At 53.0% G+C, this 16,836-nt stretch overlaps 1 protein-coding gene across 1 annotated transcript; it reads right to left on the bottom strand.

Annotated features, from left to right (window-relative positions):
- Window positions 1-1,817: 1,817 nt before the first annotated feature.
- MAU2 (MAU2 sister chromatid cohesion factor) lies at window positions 1,818-16,635 on the bottom strand. Its single transcript, XM_050320871.1, has 19 exons — window positions 16,219-16,635; window positions 16,122-16,139; window positions 15,604-15,669; window positions 14,932-15,027; window positions 13,858-13,952; window positions 13,224-13,251; window positions 12,388-12,543; window positions 11,783-11,929; window positions 11,041-11,131; window positions 10,509-10,612; window positions 10,029-10,106; window positions 9,304-9,369; window positions 9,104-9,187; window positions 8,375-8,424; window positions 8,095-8,172; window positions 7,562-7,673; window positions 6,928-7,018; window positions 5,950-6,077; window positions 1,818-4,709 (listed from the first exon to the last, which is right to left on the bottom strand). Exons 1-19 carry the CDS (start codon window positions 16,633-16,635, stop codon window positions 4,635-4,637), a joined length of 1,980 nt encoding a protein of 659 aa, XP_050176828.1. The 3' UTR covers window positions 1,818-4,634.
- Window positions 16,636-16,836: the final 201 nt, after the last annotated feature.

A 16,836-nucleotide genomic window follows, 5' to 3' on the forward strand; every position in this document is an offset into this window, starting at 1 on the left:
GAACGATCCTCAGTCCCTTGTGCAGCAGGTCTGGAGCTCCCCACACAGTAAAATCCAGGGAAAAATGGACTCTGGATGTGGCTCTGGATCTGTCGGGATCAAACTTTGCAGCCACTGGAGTTGAGGTGTTTCCCGCAGGCCCAGGAGCTGCCGAGATTCCAGAGGGAAGGATAAAGAGGGGAAGGTGCCAACAGCTCATCTTTGTTCCCCTGAGGAAGGGGGTGCAGATTCCCAGGGGGAGGAGGCAGAGTCAGTGCAGCCCAGTCTGATTCCCAGCAAAAAAGCAAGCTGCCCTTTGGGCTGGAATTTTCCTTTTTTGGAGCAAAACCTACTCGGCTTCTCGGATGGAGTTCCAGGGAGGAGCTCAGCAGCTCAGGTGATGCTTTGGGAAGGGACAGGCTGCAGTCGAGTCTTGTATCTTCAGTTCCTCCCACATTTTACTTTCAAAAAGAATTCAGCAGTTTTCTTCTGGTTTGGTTTTTTTTTAAAAAAAAAAACAACTTAAAAACCGACTTTAGAAAGCTGAAAACGTGAAAACACCTGCTTGAAAATTCAGGGATGAAAGTGAGGAAACCTCTCCCACGAAACCAGATCCATTGGTGAAGACCAAACACAGCCCCATCCACAGGTGCAGGGGGAAAAACAGTCGTGTCCTGGACCAAAACACTCACAATTCCTGGTGTCTGATGGATCCTCCAAGTCCTGTGTTATCCCAGGCACCTGCTGGCGTTCCAGCAATTCCAGAGCCGTTCCAGCCACGTCTTCCCAGCCCAGGGGAGCATCTCCAAGCAGGAAATCCGGGCTGTGGGCCCAGCAGCCGCCTCCCCCGGGCTGCACTGAAGGAACTGATTCTACAAAGCGGTAGCAAGAAGTAAAATTTCACTTTATTTAAAAACTCTTCTAATATAGAAAACGAGAGGGGGGGGCCAGGGAGCAGCAGGACGAGGCCTGGGCCCCTCTCCTGGTGGGAGCTGAGCTTTATTTACAGGCAGGAGCAGGGCTGGGAATCCTGTCCTGCTCCTCGGGGCCTACGAGCACCCAACGTGCACAGGGACAGGGCCTGGGGACACTCGGGGGACACTTAAATACACTGGGACACACGGGGGGGGCAGGGACAGGTGCCATTTCAGCCTCTTTTCTCCCCATTTTTCTGCACAGGCCAAAAATAAAAACCAACCAACAAAGCCCACCAGGATTCCCTTCAGCCCCCACCCCACCCCGTGGCAGGGACGGGGTTGGAGGGCTGGGGAGGTCCTGACATCCCTCAGGTCCTTTAGTTTGCCAGGGAATTTGGGAAAACTGGATAGAATTAGAGCAGGGGAGCTCAGGCAAGTCAGGCCCTCGTTTATCAGCCAATCTTTGCTCCTGATGGATTTTTTTCTTATTTTATTCTTCTTTTTACTGAATTTCTTCTGAGCTCCCCAGCCCCCAGACTGGTGCAGGTGCCCTGGGTGGCTGGGCCTTTGCTATTCCTGCTGTAGGGAACGGGATCCAAGAGGCAAACACATCTCCAGACTGCAGTCTCTATACACATATCAGGGTTTTTTTTTTTTACACTATCTACAACCAGGGATTAGCTGGGTTAAAGTTCTTGCTACTCCTTTAAAAATACCAGAGGGAAAACAAATTAAAAAACCCAAAACACCCCAAAACCTGTACATTTCTCTAAATTACATCTCTAGAAGAATAATTTTTGTGTGTGTGTGTGTTTTTTAGAAGCTCATAAAAGACTTCAGGGGTTGTTTGGAGAGAGAGAAAATTAAATGATTGGACAAGGAAGGTTAGAAATTTGTTCAAATCAAGTCAAACAGACCAAAGCACTTTGACAGAGTTATTTTTGTAAACTTCCTAGTTTGCTGTTCAACTTTACACACTGAAAACGAGCAGAACTTCAGCTGAGGGCTTTGCTCTCAGCCCTGGTACATACAAAAGGTACTGGAAAAGCAAAAAAAAAAAACAAACTATTAAATAATTTAATATACAAGTGTAGTTAAAAAGCTTCTGTACATGGTCACTGATGTACATTGGACTGGAGAGATAGAAAATCACCGGGTTATGTTCAAATTTACACAGGGTTGGGAATGCTGGGGTGGGAAGAGGGCTCTGGAGCTGAGTCCTGGCATGAAGGGGGGGTCTGTTGGGCTCAAAGCCGAGCCCAGAGCGATCCCAGGTGGATCCTCCTGGTGTTGCAGCACATGGATCCTGCTCCGAGCCCTGAGATCAGGATCAGCCTTCCCTCAAGTCCTTCCTTCCCTCTCCCCTTCTTCCCTCCTTCCTTCTGGATCACCCCCAAGGACCAGGAGAAGCCACAGTGGGAATTGCCCCTGGGAATTTCTGTCCCTCCTCCCCCATCTCCAGCTCTGGGGGGGTCCCTGAGCAGCACGAGGAGGTTGGGAAATGCACCTTCCCCAACAGGCACTGCTGGACGTGTCCCTGCCAGAGGCCTTCCCACAGCCCAGCCCAAACCACAGCTCTCTGCAGTCAGGGTTTTGTTGTTTTTTTAATCCTGCCTGACAGGAGCAGCTCTTTTCTCCTGGCCAGAATTCCAGGCCCTGGCTGCCCCATCCCTGGGAAGTGTTTGAGCCCAGCTTGGAGCAGCCTGGTCTAGTGGAAGGTGTCCCTGCCCATGGCAGGGGGTGGGAATGGGATGATCCTTCAGGTCCCTTCAGCCCAACCCCTTCCTGGGAATCTGCTTCTAAAACTAAAAGCCACTTACTGGGAGCTGAGACTGAAGTCAATCACAGAATATTCCGAGCTGGAAGGGACCCAGGTCCTGACAGGCAAGAGAGTGCCTGGAGGCCCTGCCTGGCACTGGATTTGCAAGCCCCTCTTTTCCAGTGGCTCCTCCTTCAGGAGCTCAGGGCACTGCCAGGGAAAAGAAGCATTTAGGGGCTTAAAAACTGAGTTGTTGCAACTCAGTGACTTCCAGAGAAATAAAAGGGAGATGCTGCTCTCCAGGCAAGGGAAAGCAGAGCAGTCCATGGGGCATTCCCAAGGTGGGATCGTTCCTGATCAGCCTCCAAGACCCTGGGTCACACATTTCTATCCTAATTTTTGAGTTTAAACAGCACTGAGGGGTTTCCTTGCAATGCCAGAGACAAGATTCCCTGCCTGCAGTGGCGTCAAGGCCGTGTTTTCCGCCTCTGGAGATTTAACAAGGCCCAAAAACACACCAGAGCCAAGGTCTGGGAACAGGATCTCCACGGGAGAGGATCCACAGAATCCTGTTCTGGTAGCTGGACAAAACCCTGTCCCCTGAATGTCCTTCAGAGGGAAAAGCTGAAGGGTTTGGATTGCAAAGAAACCACCTCTGTGAGCTGCTGAGAGGGAGGGGGTGGGAATGGAAAGGGAAAATGACCTCTGGGGGCTGAAATGATTTTAAGGCCCCTTCCAAACCCATCTGTGACCGAAGACAAGGCCTGAGGGGGTCAGTTCTCTCTCTGACACAATCACTGAAGGCCCTAAATGCTCCTCTGCCCTCGCCTTTTTGAGCTGGGAGATGAATATCCAGAGCTACCAACAGAGAAAAACACCTTTATTCAACCCCAGGAACCTCCCCAGGCACTGCTGGGTCCTGGCAAAACCTGGAATCAACTCCTGCCAGCTCTCTGCAGGCCCAGCCTGTGCCCTGCTCTGCAGAGGCACAGCAAGGGAGAACTCCCAGCTGGAGGGTCCAGAAAACTGAGCTAGAACGGGAAAACTAACCTGGAAACTGGGCAGTTTTGCCCAGGGCAAGGCTGTAGCTCTATCCTAAGCCTCTGGCTTATGTTGGGTCTGGGTTTAACCAGCTGGGTTAACCCTGTGTAAGTCCTTAAGGCACAGGTGCCTTCACTGCCAGGCTGCAGCAAAGATGCAAAAAAGGCTGGGCTTTTTGGCCCCCCCTGAAGGGATCAAACAGCAGGAGAGGAACGTTCCTGCTTCCATAAAACCCACCAAGCCACGGAGAGAGCTGTGGTTCTGGGTCAGGGAGAGGGAAGGGAGGCCCTCACAGGGACACAGTGGTGGCTCTTTTGTCCCACTCCGGGCCAATCCAGGACGTGGGACCTGCCCTGGGACATCCAAACCCTGTCCCCCCAAAGCCCCTCCTTCTCCAAACAGCACAGAAAACCAGGAGGATCCCCCTCAGGAACTGGGCTGGGCCCCACAATCCACCATGATTCCACCCCAGCATCCCCACGGAGGGCGCAGCGGGATCCACTCCAGGGAAGGGGGGGCGGATCCAACGGGAATCCCACCGAGTCCTCTTCGCTTCCTGGGAGCTCTTTAACCAGGAGGAGTTGGGACAAAGGTAAGGAACAAAAGTCCTCGGGGCTGAACCCTCAATCCTCAGCCAGAGGGGAGCAGATCAAAACCAGCAGCTCTGTGCACACACCTGGGTATTCCCAGCGGGAAGAGCAGCTCCAGCTGCCCTTCCCACCAAGGCTCCTCGTCCTTCTGCCACCTCTCTCCTAACAAGGCCTCGCTGCCAGAGGGAATCTGCTGCCTTTTTCGTGGGAGAAAAGGAGTTTGCATGGATTATTTTTTGTTTGTTTGTTTGTTTCCTCCTTTTTTTTTTGTTTTGTTTGTTTGTTTCTTGTTTTTTGTTTTGTTTTTGGCTTGGTTTGGTTAAGTTTTGTCCTGATAGTTACTGTGTTTCACAGGAGACTGGCCAGGCTGGTGGTGGGGCCGTTCTGGGCCTGGAACTGGACGGGGGGGGGTCCATCTGTCCACTGCAAGAGAACAGACACCATTCCAGGACACATTCCCAGGAAACCCTCCCCCCCTGGAGAAAAAGCAGGACTGGCCTCACAGACCCTCCCTGCCTCCAGGGGATCCCACAGTTCACCCCCACATCCCTTCAACTGGTGTTTTTTTTGGGATCCCCTCCGCACACCCCCAGCATTCCAGACCCAGGGGGAGCAATTCCTGCTCTTCCAGGGGCAAATCCGACCCCTAAACACGGGAAAGAACGAGCAGGGACCCACCTGGACGTGCCAGAGGCCTCCAGGGCAAGGCAAGGGGTGCTCATTCCGTGACTTATTTCCCTCTCACCTCAGCCAAAATCTTCCAAAATTATTTATTTCTTTATTACTCCTTTTCCCCCCTCCAGGTTTTTAATGCAGCAAGAGCCAGCAAGGGCATCTCTGTGCCTGGCTCAGGGTGGATGGATGGGGGCACCTGGCTCTGGGATCCCCCCCAAAACCTCTGCTCACAAACCCCAACCACGCCCCCAAAACTCTCAGGGATCCCCCTCTGTGAGCAAAGCCAGCAAACAGCACCTCCCTACTGGCCTTTCCCACCCCCCTTTTCCTCCCCAAAGATGCCCAGTTCCTCTCATCTCACATTCCCAGCTGGATGTTGTCTCAGTTATCCCAGAACAGAACCAGCTCTGGCTGAGCTGCAGCTCAGGGAACTGATTCTACATTTCTAAAATTTGTTAAAATGGTTCTGACAGGAAAAACAGTCCAGATAAATAAGATATTTACAGATAAATTGGAGGAAAATAAAAAAACCCCAAACAACCACTTGGGAATGCTGAAGTCCCAGTAAAAACTGCCCTTTGAGCTGTGTCCAGCAAAGCATTCCCAGGACAGGGCAGACTGGGTGGTCCAAACCCTCCAGTGACCCCTGGGAGTGGTTCAGTTCATCTCAAAACCAACAGCTGCCACCCAAAACAAGAGGCCACCCCACCAGTGGCCACTCCATCACATCAAATGGCCACAGAAGCCTTTAAAAAAAAAAAAATTAAGCAGAGGTGTGGCAAGAAAACACTTGTAAGGAGCAAAGCCCAAATCCACCAACCAACCTTTGCACAAAAATGAACTCCCTGGGTCACTTTGCCTGCTGTCAGTCCCACCACCCAACCCTCACAAAAAGGGGTTAATTTGTCCCTTTTCCAGAAGGGATCTGGCTGGGTTTGGGGAGCCCAGGGAGGAGGGTGCTGAGGGGAAGGCAGGGCTGGTGCCTCACCGTGATCAGGTTGTGCTCAGGGAGGCTGCAGGCCTCGATGTGGTCCTGCAGCAGCTGCTGGGAGAAGTTCTGGTGCATCTGAGCTGCCTCGTGAGCGTCCATGGCGTTCCCACAGGCCTTGTTGAGGTCTGGAAGGCACCAGGGAAAAAAAAACATCACTGATTTGCACCCCAATCCCAAGTGAGCAGCTCCCTTTATCCATAAAAAAAAAACCCTGATCCCTGTGTTGGATGGGGAATCATTTCAACACCGAGGTCACGGCATTCCAAGCCAAAAACCTCCCGAAGGAACCCCAACCCTTCCCTTTTCCAGCTGGATTTGCTGCTGTTTCAGTTCCCAGCTGTTCAAGGGGAACATCAAAGCAGCTCCACGAGGAGGAAGGAAACTCCTCACACCACTGAACCCCCACCCTGAGTAAGCCTGGGCTGGGATTTTTGGCTTTCCAGCCCCATCTAGTGGGGCCGGGATGGACCCACCGGTTCCACCACGAGCTGTTTGTGGGGAATCCTGGAATGGGCTGGGCTGGAAGGGATGTTAAAGCTCATCCCTGCCCTGGGCAGGGACACCTTCCACTGGATCAGGCTGCTCCAACCTCGGCTTGGGCACTTCCAGGGATGGGGCAGCCACAGCTGCTCTGGGAAACCCATCCCAAGGGACTCCCCACCCTCACTGCGAGGAATTCCTTCCCAATATCCCACCTAAATTTCAGTCTGAAGCCATTCCCTGTGTGCTGTCCCTCCATCCCTTGTCCCCAGTCCCTCTCCAGCTCTCCTGGAGCCCCTTCAGGCCCTGCAAGGGGCTCTCAGGTCTCCCTGGATCCTTCCCTTCTCCAGGTGAACCCCCCCAGCTCCCCCAGCCTGGCTCCAGAGCAGAGCCCTTGGAGGGCTCCCCTTCCATCTCTGGGCATTCCCACACATCCCCACCCTCCCTGCCAGTGCCCCTTTATTCCAGGAAAGCCCCTTTTTCCTCCCCCCTCACCTCTGAGCAGGGCTGAGGACCAGAGCTGCACAGACATGTCTGGGATCTTGCTGGCCAGCTGCATGGCCGGGACCACCATGTTGTTGCTTTCCTGGGCGGGAGAGAGCAGAGCAAACAAAATAAATGGCATTTTTGGGGTTTGTTTTTATCTTTCACCCCTTGCAAACACACAGGTGTCAAAATCTGGGGTGAAATATTTGGCTCCTTTTAACTCGTGCCACGTTCTCTCACTCACAGGTGGGAGTGCTGGATGGGACAACTTCCCCCCCCCCAAGACCTATCCTAGAGCTGGAATTCGCCCCATTCCTGGGAATTCCAGTGCAGCACAGCAGGAATATTCCTTGTGCTCTGGCACAACAGTGAGAACTGAGGACTGTATCCACAGTTCCTCCCTGAAAATCCACTGGAATGATGTCACTTGTCCCTTTTCAGCCCCCTTTTCCTCAGGCATTACAGAACAGACACTTCAAACACTGGATTGAAGTTACTGAACGTGCAAATCACAGACCCAAGGTAACTTTTTGTGGGACAGCAACATAAAAAAAAATCAGATTTGCTTCCCAGAAGGCCCTGACTTTCTCTGGGAAATGCCAAGTGCCACGTCCCCAGGCACATGGAGGGAGGGAGGCCTCACCCTGTGGTTGCCCAGCACGTAGAAGATGTGCCCCAGGAGCACCAGGGAACAGGCTGTCAGGCGGTTCAGGTCCTCTGCATTGGACATCTTCAGGGTCTCCCTCAGGAACCGCCTGGAAAACAGGGCAAAAGAGGGGCTTTGACAACGTTCCTTCCCTTCCAGCGGAGGAAAATCATCATTAGAAGCTGAATCAAGGTCTGAATTAACTGGAGTGGGGAATGAACGTGCTGCAGGTGACCTTAAACAAAGCACTGAACTCCCAAAGCTCAGCTGCCACTTGGAAAAAAAAAAAAAAAAAGGCTGTGAGAGAGCTCCCTCCTTTGGAAAACTGCACCAAGGAAACGAGATTCCAAAGGATTCCACAGGACAGAGACCCAAACCCAACAAGCTGCCTGCTGTTCCCCCCCCCGCTAAATAAAGCAGGAGGCTGGAGAAACCCACAGGGAGAAGAGGGAGAAAGTTCTGACCCCCCAAAAAATGTGGATTGATTCCTCCTTTCCCCCCTCCCCACATTCCAAGGGATCTGCACTCACTTTGCCTCGTTGTATCTTCCCTGGAAGAAGGAGAAGAGCCCTCGGATGTAAAAAGCTGCTGCTCGGAGACAGTGGGAGCTACGGATAAAAGCACAGGTTGGGATCTCAGCACAGGGCAGGGACTGGGGAATCACACACAGGTTGCTGGGAATTCCCCAAAAAAAAAAAAAAAAACCTCAATAAAAAAATCCCAGCTTCTCAAACTCATTGCTGTACTTAAGGTCAGGACTTCTGCCACAAATCCAGCCCTTCCCGGCCCCAGAGCTGCTGGAATTCTCACCTCACGGGGAAGTTATGGTCTGGATTTATCCTCTCCAACAGGCTGTAAAGCTGCAGAGAGGGAGAGGAAACAATCAGCACCTCTCACATGGCACAGCCTGACAGAAAGTGCTTTATTTTGTGGGTTTTTTTTAAAGTGTAATCAAACCCAAACAGTGCAAAATCGTCCCAAACACACCCAAATTCCCCTCCCTCCCTCCGGTGGGATCAGAGTGCAGACACTCCAACACCGTGAGTTTTCCTGCCCGTTTTGATCCCAAAAATCAGGTTTTAGATTAAATATCCTTTCTCAGGCTTCGTGGGATCTCCTGGACAACGATTTTATTCTCTGGGGAAGCTCGTGGCTGTTGTGTGCAGGGGGGAAATATGGGATTTTGGGGGGAAATTTGGGGACTGAAACGGCTTTGGGGTGAAGCAAAAGGAGCCCCAACAGCCACAGGCACCTGTTTGTGGCTGTTCAGTCACTCATGGAACCACCCAAACCCCGGGGAGGACGGAAAGTGAAGCCAAGAGGCTGGGCAGGTGAAGATGGGAGCACAGCCACGATTCCCACAGGAAGAATTCCAGGGATGATCCAGCACATTCTGATCCAGAACACTCTGATCCGGCTGATCCCTCTCTAACAACGCTCTGACCCCACAGACGCCCAGGGAAAAGCAGAATTCCAAGCCCAGGAGGGGTTTTTTCCCTGCAGGGAAGGGGGATTTGGGGCCAGGCAGGGCCCTTTTACCTCCTGGTGCCTGTTGCCCTCCCGGATGTAGACGCTGGCCAGGTTTGTCACAATGAACGCCCAGAGCTCCTGGTGTGTGGTGAGCTGAAAGGCACAGACCAACAGCAGCACAGTCACAGATTCCAGAGCCTCCCCCATCCCATAAAACCAACTCCAACAGCTCCCACTTCCACGGGGAAGGCTGGAAACAAAAATCTCACCCTCAGGGCTGTAGTGAATTGTGCTTCTGCATTGTCCATGCAGTTAACAGAGATGCAGTAGAGGCCCTGCAGGAGAAGAAATGCAAATTGTGATCGCTCCCAGCAAGGAAAGGCAGCCCTAAACCCACAGAAATCCTAGGATATTGGCAGGGAAAAGTAACCAACAAGCCTTGGTTTTGCCTGGCTCCAGGACAAACAAGGAATTCTTACAAAAAGCCCTTTAAAATAAGTTTGTTCACGTAAAAAAAGGCTCTATTTAGCTAAGAAAACCACCTTAAAGGTCATGTAATACCCAAAATTCCCTACACAGCAATTCCCACAACAAGCCCTCTCCAGCTGTTTTCCACCTCCTGCATTCACCTTGCTCACCACTCCTGATCCCAAATCCTTCCCTGTGAGGGTGGGGAGGGCCTGGCCCAGGTTTTCCAGAAAACCTGTGGATTCCCCACGCCTGGAAGTGCCCAAGGCCAGGCTGGAGCAACCCGGGACAGCGGGAGGTGCCCCTGCCATGGGATGGGATTTAAGGTCCTTCCAACCCAAACCATTCCAGGATTCTCCAACACTTATTTCCAGAGGGGTTTTAAGCCTCTGACAGGGGGAAGTCACACCAGGGGTGGGCCCCCCACAGCAAAGGATTCCTGTTCCTCCACTCCCTGCCTGTCCTGAGCCCCTGGGGATGAGCAGGGCGGGATCTGGGAGCTCCAGGGCTGATTCCAGGCACTCACCAGGAGCGTGTGGAGCTGGGCAGCGTGGTTGGAGAAGAGCCTGGGTGACTGCTGGCACAGCTGGCACACCTGGGAGATCTGGCACAGACACAAACAACCACGTGTCAGGACGCTGTCTCTCCACTTCATGCTCCACATCCATCTCCTCCCACCCCACTGTCTCAGTAGGTGCTTCCAGGATCCCAAACGACGCTCCTGGGTAAAAGCTGGGGGCTGGATGTGCCTCCAGCCCAGGGACAGGCACTGCCCCACACTCTTTTGGAATGCTTTGCTCCAGCAGCTCCACCCAGCCTGGAAACCAAGCCACACATCCCTCCTGGCAGGCTCCAAACCTGAGAGCCCCCACAAAAACTGGGATAAAGCACCCCAGGGAACAGGCTTGGAGACTGGTTCTGAATCTCCCTGCCTGGGATGATGTTTTAAAGGCTGTTCCTGCCCCCAACCCCATCCAGGGGTGCTGGAATCCCGGGCCATCCTCACCTCCTGCAGGGCCGTGGCTTTGTGCCCCGTGACCAGCCGGCACATGATGATGTGCTCCAACAAAATAACTTGGAATGAGGACAGGATAGGGCTGCAGTCCAGCACTGGAGAGGGGGGACAAGGACCACAGCAAGTGAAGTTACCTCAGGAATTCACAACCCCATTCACTGAGTTACCATAAAACCCCCCCAAGGACTCGATATTTTAATAGTAACAATATTAATATTATTATTAATAATAATAATAAACAAAGTACTAATTTTTGTATTCAAAGCAATCACCCAAAACAATAACAGTGGAAATAGTGGAAACAAAGAGTGGAAATAGTGGGAACAAACAGTGGGAACAGTGGAATAGTTGTTATCACAAGTAGTAGCATTTCTGTATTTAAAGCAACCACCCAGCCTTAAAACAGAACAAAAATCTTAGCCTGGTCTCTGACCAGAGAGCCAAACAAGGCTGTGCTTGGCTTAAACCAGCAACAAATACTGGAGTTGTGCAGCACCAGCTGAATTCCAAGCCCCCTCCTTACTTTTGAGCTTCTCCAGCTGCATGAGGGCTTTGTCCGTGTACTTCTGGGCCTTCTCCAGGTACCCTGCCTGCATGGAATGCATCACTGTCACCTGCAGGAGACACAGCACGGCTCACTCACCGCCCTCAGCCTGCCCAGCAGCCTGGGCACGGGCTGGCAGGGAATTCCCAGACAAGCTGGGGGTGTCCCAGTCCCTGGGAGTGTCCAAGGGCAGGCTGGAGCCGCCTGGGACAGCAGGGGGTGGGAATGGATGGGCTTTAAGGTCCTTCCGACCCAAACTGCTCCAGGGTTGCCTTTAAAATCCTCTGCACAAAGAGGGGAGGGCTCGGGGATCCCCACAAGGTCTGGGGGTCCCCACAAGGTCTGGGAGGTCCCCACAAGGTCTGGGAGCCCCCACAAGGTCTGGGAGCCCTCACAGCTCCTCAGCTCCCAGCTTTTCAGCTCGCTCCTGACAACATTCTGGCCTCGGATCACGTTCAAGAAGCGGAACTGGCCCTGGTCCCAGAGGCTCGGGGTCCAACTGTGGTAACACTGGTAAAAATCAGCCAAGGTGGCCCCTCTTTGCACCAATCAATCCACTTTTGAGGTGCATAATTAACAGGGTTCAGCTTTAGTTTTTGGGCTTCTCTCCCCTCTTTTCTCACGCTGATGACCCCAGGGGTGCCGTGGCAAAGCATGACCTGGCCCAGATCCGCGTTTCCACCGACTTAATTAGCAGTTAATCAGCAAGCAGGGCTCTCACCAGGTAGACCAGCACACACATGTGCTCCTTGGGCAGCCAGTGGAAGAGGTCAGCAGGGTTGCTGGGCAGGATCTCGTCATCGTGCAGCGTGGAGATGGTCTGGATGCACTGCTGGAGCTGCTTCAGGCAGGGCTTGACGCTCTTCACCTGGCAGGGACCACATTCCAGCTGCGCCATTCCAGGGGCTGGGAGGGCTGGGAAAGCCTCCCAGCCAACAAACAACCCCCCACACACACAGCCAGGGGATCAGTTCATGCCCAAAGCGTAACAGGGACTGTTTCAGGCCTGTTGCAGGATCGACAACACTGACAATTCCTGCTTGGAAATACGAGCAGAACGTTTCCCAAAGTTACAAAAAACCCCTTTATGTTATTTTTTGGTGGGTGGATGTTGCCCCCAGCAGCACCACCACATGGAAGCAAGAGAGGCCAAAGACATAAAAACATCCCTCGAGGAAGAAATTCAAGTCGTTTCTCCCCCTCATTTCACCTGTGACGAAAACCTCCAGAAATTCAGTTTCCTTCACACACAAAAAAAAACCACCAAAAAGGTGTTTTTGGAGGCAGTGCAGCCCTCCCCAGGGCTCCCTGGCAGCTCCCCCCTACCTGCCCGGCGTCCAGGTAGTGTGTGACCTGCAGCACCAGGAAGAACACGCGCAGGGATTCCTTCTGGATGGGGTTCCCCTGCCAGTTCTCCACGATCTGCCCGCACAGGGTCAGCAGAGGGTGAACCTCCTGCAGCTTCCGCTCCATCAGGAGCAGCTGAAATCCCGAAGGGGAGGGGGGGACAAAAAAAAACCCCAGTCATTACTTCTGTGTTAGACACTTGAAACACTCAGGGAGCCACAGCAGAGCCCACTGGGAGGAAATCCACTGGGATGGATTTCCCAGGGCAGCTGTGGCTGCCCCATCCCTGGAATTTTCCAAGGCCGGGTTGGATGGGGCTTGGAGCAACCTGGGATGGTGGAAGGTGGCACTGGGTGAGCTTTGAGGCCCTTCCAACCCAAACCACTCCAGGATTCTCGTTCCAGCCACACTGATTTATTCGCCTCATTGCAAGATTCTCACAGCCAGGCCCTCCCTCCCTCCAGTGACAGCTTCCAATTACCCTTTTGCAATTTCCAATTATCCCTTTTTACAACTTCCAATTATCCTTTTCCCCTCCAGAAAATCGTGTCACAATTGAGGAGGGAAAAAAAACCAAACCCAAACCCTCAAACCTATTCCCAGGGATCTCACACAAATCCTGCAGGCTCCAAGCTTATCCCAAATATATTTTAACGCTGTGCCTGCTCACATGGCAAACAAGAAAATATAAAGCATAAAAAAAAGCACATAAAACACCTTAAAAATCAGTTAATGGCCAGGCAAGGCTCGTTCATTTGCTCTGGAACTTACATTAAACAAGTGAAGAATTTATTTAAAAGGAACATCCAACTCACCATCCCCTTGCTGAGTAGGAACAGTGCTCTGAAATGAAACAAAATCACGTCATGCTCCAAAAGGGTTACTCAAATCACAATTATGCACCAAAAAAAAAAAGAGTTAAAAATAAGGATTTGCCTTTCTCCCCCTCGAAGAGCAGAAGGAAAAGAGAATTAAGGGACCTGCCACAGGAAACCCATCTAAAAGCTGCTTGGAATGGGTCAATCAGAGCTGCAGGAACCGAAATTCCAGCCTCAGGTTTGGATCCAGGCTTTGGACAGTTCCAGCTACAAGAGTTTCTGAGGTCAAACCAGGGAAAACTCAGTTTAAAAACCCTTCTACAGAGTCTAAAGAGGACGTGGTTGGGTTTAACAGCTTTAATGGTGTGCTGGAAGGTGTCCCTGGGAGCTTGGAACTGGATGATCTTTAAGGTCCTTCCGACCCAAACCACTCTGGGGTTGTGTGAGCAGGAAGAGGAACAAGCTGGGAACAACCCCCCAAAGCTGGAGGAATTTCTGGTGTGGGGTTCTGGGTGGGGTTCAGAAGCAAACCAACATAATACCTTTAAACCAGAACAGCTCTAAAATAAAAAGGGGAAGGAAAAGCCACAATATTTTCTCCGGGGAGGGAAGGGACGCCCTGGGATCTCACCTGGTGTACTCGGAGCCCACCACCCTGGCGTACTCCGCTCCCACCCCCAGCAGGTCACACGCGGACACCAAGTCCTTCTCCAGGGTGTGGAGTTGCTGAAATAACCAAAAAATAAAGGACACAAAAAGGTGGGTGTTTTCTCCATGGAACCAATTAACGAGTTCTCCAAGTGAAGACCACGGATTGTTCAGTTGGAGTGAACGGGAACGGAGCCTTTTCCAGCTGGAGGAGCAGAGCAGCCTCCACCCTGTGTGGTTTGAGCTCAGCAGGAAGGGGGGAAAGGAAAGCACAGGGCATTTAGGACAGGCTTAAAAGCTCCCACCCAACACTTTGGATCACCCAGGAAAACCAGCACTTTAGGAGCAGCTGAGGACTGGGACAAACACCAAACACTGCCAATTCCAGCTTTATTTGCACCAGTTCATCCCCAGAATTCCTAGGCCTGACCTGTGCAGCTGAAGCTCGTTTTATGCATATTTTATCTTTGCAGTTCTATATTATATATATTCTTACACTTGTTTTTATAATTTATACTTACATGAAAATAAAATACATATAAAATGAGCTTTATATTTATATAAACTACAAAACCATAGACTTCGTACTTTACAATTTATTTATAAATTTAACTTATAAATATACTTACATATATACATATATATATATATAAAATATACACTTCTGAGCATATTCCAGAAGAGGAAAAGTAACTCTTTCCCTGGACACCTTTCTCCTGCTCCTTTTCCCCTCCCACACCTACCAAAGAAGTAGAAAATACCCCAACAACACCTCACCCTGGCAAACCCCAATTCCAGCAGCACTTCAGGCAATTTCCTGCGAGCCACAGTTTGATTTTTTCCCCCACTCCACCTCTGGAACTGTGCATTCCCAGTTCCCACGGGACGATCCCTGCTGCTTCCCTCCCCCTCCTGCCTCCACCCAGCCCACTCAAACCACGGATTCCTCTTTCCCCTCCCTCTTCACACCCCCAACCCAGGGCTGAGGGGGGTGTGGAAAGGGCATCCCAAGGCTCTTCCCAGCCCTTTTCCCTTTGCAGGGACGGGGATCACTTACTGCCAGCTGGAAGAGCAGGCGGCAGTGCCAGTAGGGAGTCTGCTGGGAGATCTGGATGGCCTTGCGCAGCAGCGGCTTCGCCGTGTCCACGGAATTCTGCAACGCAAAGCCGGGACACCGCGAATTTGGGAATCCCACAACCCCACACCCTCACAGCGAGCCTGAAATCAGACCCACGGCCTGCTGGGTCGTGGAGATGGAGAATTTAAAGGCGTGGGAAGCAGGAAAAGCAAGAGGGGAGATGCTGGGAGAGGATTCCCGGTGGCTTCCCCGTCCCTGGGAGCGTCCCAGGCCAGGCTGGAGCCACCTGGGAGAGCGGGAGGTGTCCCCAGGGCAGGGGGTGGCACTGGGTGGGCTTTCCGTGGTTCTAAACCCCTGAGGAAAACCCTCTTATTGCCCACATCCCACCCCCAAAACCAGCCTTTGCAAAGGAACCCCTCGGCCAAGGAAAACTCCCTTGGGAAAAGCCACGCTGCGATTCCAGCAGGGGCTTCCAGGATAAACAAAAAAAAAAAGACAACAAAAAGCCTTGTTTTAGCTTTGTATTTTAGCTTAATATTTTGACTCAGTATTTTAACTTGGTATTCACACTACAACCCCATAAACCCCATAAAAACTGTACTATTAATGGGAATCAGCTGCTCCAGGGCCCGAAGGAGAGGCCCCACTCACCTCCTGGCAGTAGAGCTCCGACAGCAAACTGGCTGCCTCGAACTTCACGTCCTCAAACTGCGGGATCTGGCACCAGAGTTAAGGCACAGCGGGCACCGGGTGGGGAACAGCCCCAGCCTGGCCTCCAAGAGCCCTTAAACCCCTCGGGAGAGCTGGGATGGGATGGGCTTTAAATACCCCTTCCCAGCCAAACCATCCCGGGGTTCAACGCAGGAGGCCCCCAAGTGATGTAATACATTAAAAATAGGTTTAAAACAGATTAAAAGCACCAGTTAAACCCCCACCCCAGGCTCGTGGAGGCGTTTAGGGAGTTTCCATGGAGGTGTTTCGTGCTCAGCACCTGTAAAGGACAATTAATTCTTTCTTTGAAGACCTCAAGGCTCTTAGGGAGCAGAGAAGAGGCAAAAACTGGAAAAACAGAGAGAATTTTTCGGCTCTTCCCCCCGATCCATCCGCTCCCTGGATGTGCTCCCACCCAACACAGCGGACCAGGCAGGGATGTGCCAGGAAAAGGATACCTGCTGGGATATCAGCCACTGCAAGGGAACACAGGGGGTTAGTCCGCGACCAGCACCCACCGGGAGCCCCCTCCCTCGCCCCCTCCACCCCACTCACCGCCTTCTCCAGGTGCCCGCGGGCCTGGTCGCCGTTGCGGGTGTGGTGGTAGAGGACGGAGCCGAGCTGGAGGTGCGTGCGGGCCTCCATCCTGGCGGGGGGCTTGCGGGGCAGCACGGCCTGCAGGCAGTGCACGCAGAGCCGCACCTTGGGCGGGCTGGACGTGCGGAAATGCTCGGCCAGGCCCAGCAGCGCCAGGTACCACGACTCGCCCGCGGCCGCGCCGCCCCCTGCTCCCGACCCCGCCGCGGGCCCGGCCGCGCCGCCGCCGCCCCCGCCCGCGCCGCCGCCCCCGGCGCCACCCGCGGCTCCCGCGGCGTCCCCGGAGCCCGCCCCGCCGCCTCCCGCCGGCTGCGGCGGCTGCTGAGGCGGCGGCGGCTGCTGAGGGGCCGCCGCGCCCGCCGCCACCGCCGCCATCTTGGGGCCGCCGACAACACGGGCGGGGGCCGCGGGGCACGGCGGGAGTTGTGGTTCGCGCGCGGGGGCTCCTGGGAGTTGTAGTCCCCGCTGGCAGAGCGCGGGGTGAGGGCGGTCGGGCCTGTTCCGCTCCCCCCCCACCTTCCTTTAAAAGTTCTCTTTCCTTTAAAATTATGTTTTAAAACAGCTTTTAGGATGTCT

Source organism: Myiozetetes cayanensis, unplaced genomic scaffold, assembly GCF_022539395.1.
Source record: "Myiozetetes cayanensis isolate MyiCay16 unplaced genomic scaffold, myiCay2020 scf26, whole genome shotgun sequence".
Lineage (NCBI taxonomy): Eukaryota > Metazoa > Chordata > Aves > Passeriformes > Tyrannidae > Myiozetetes > Myiozetetes cayanensis.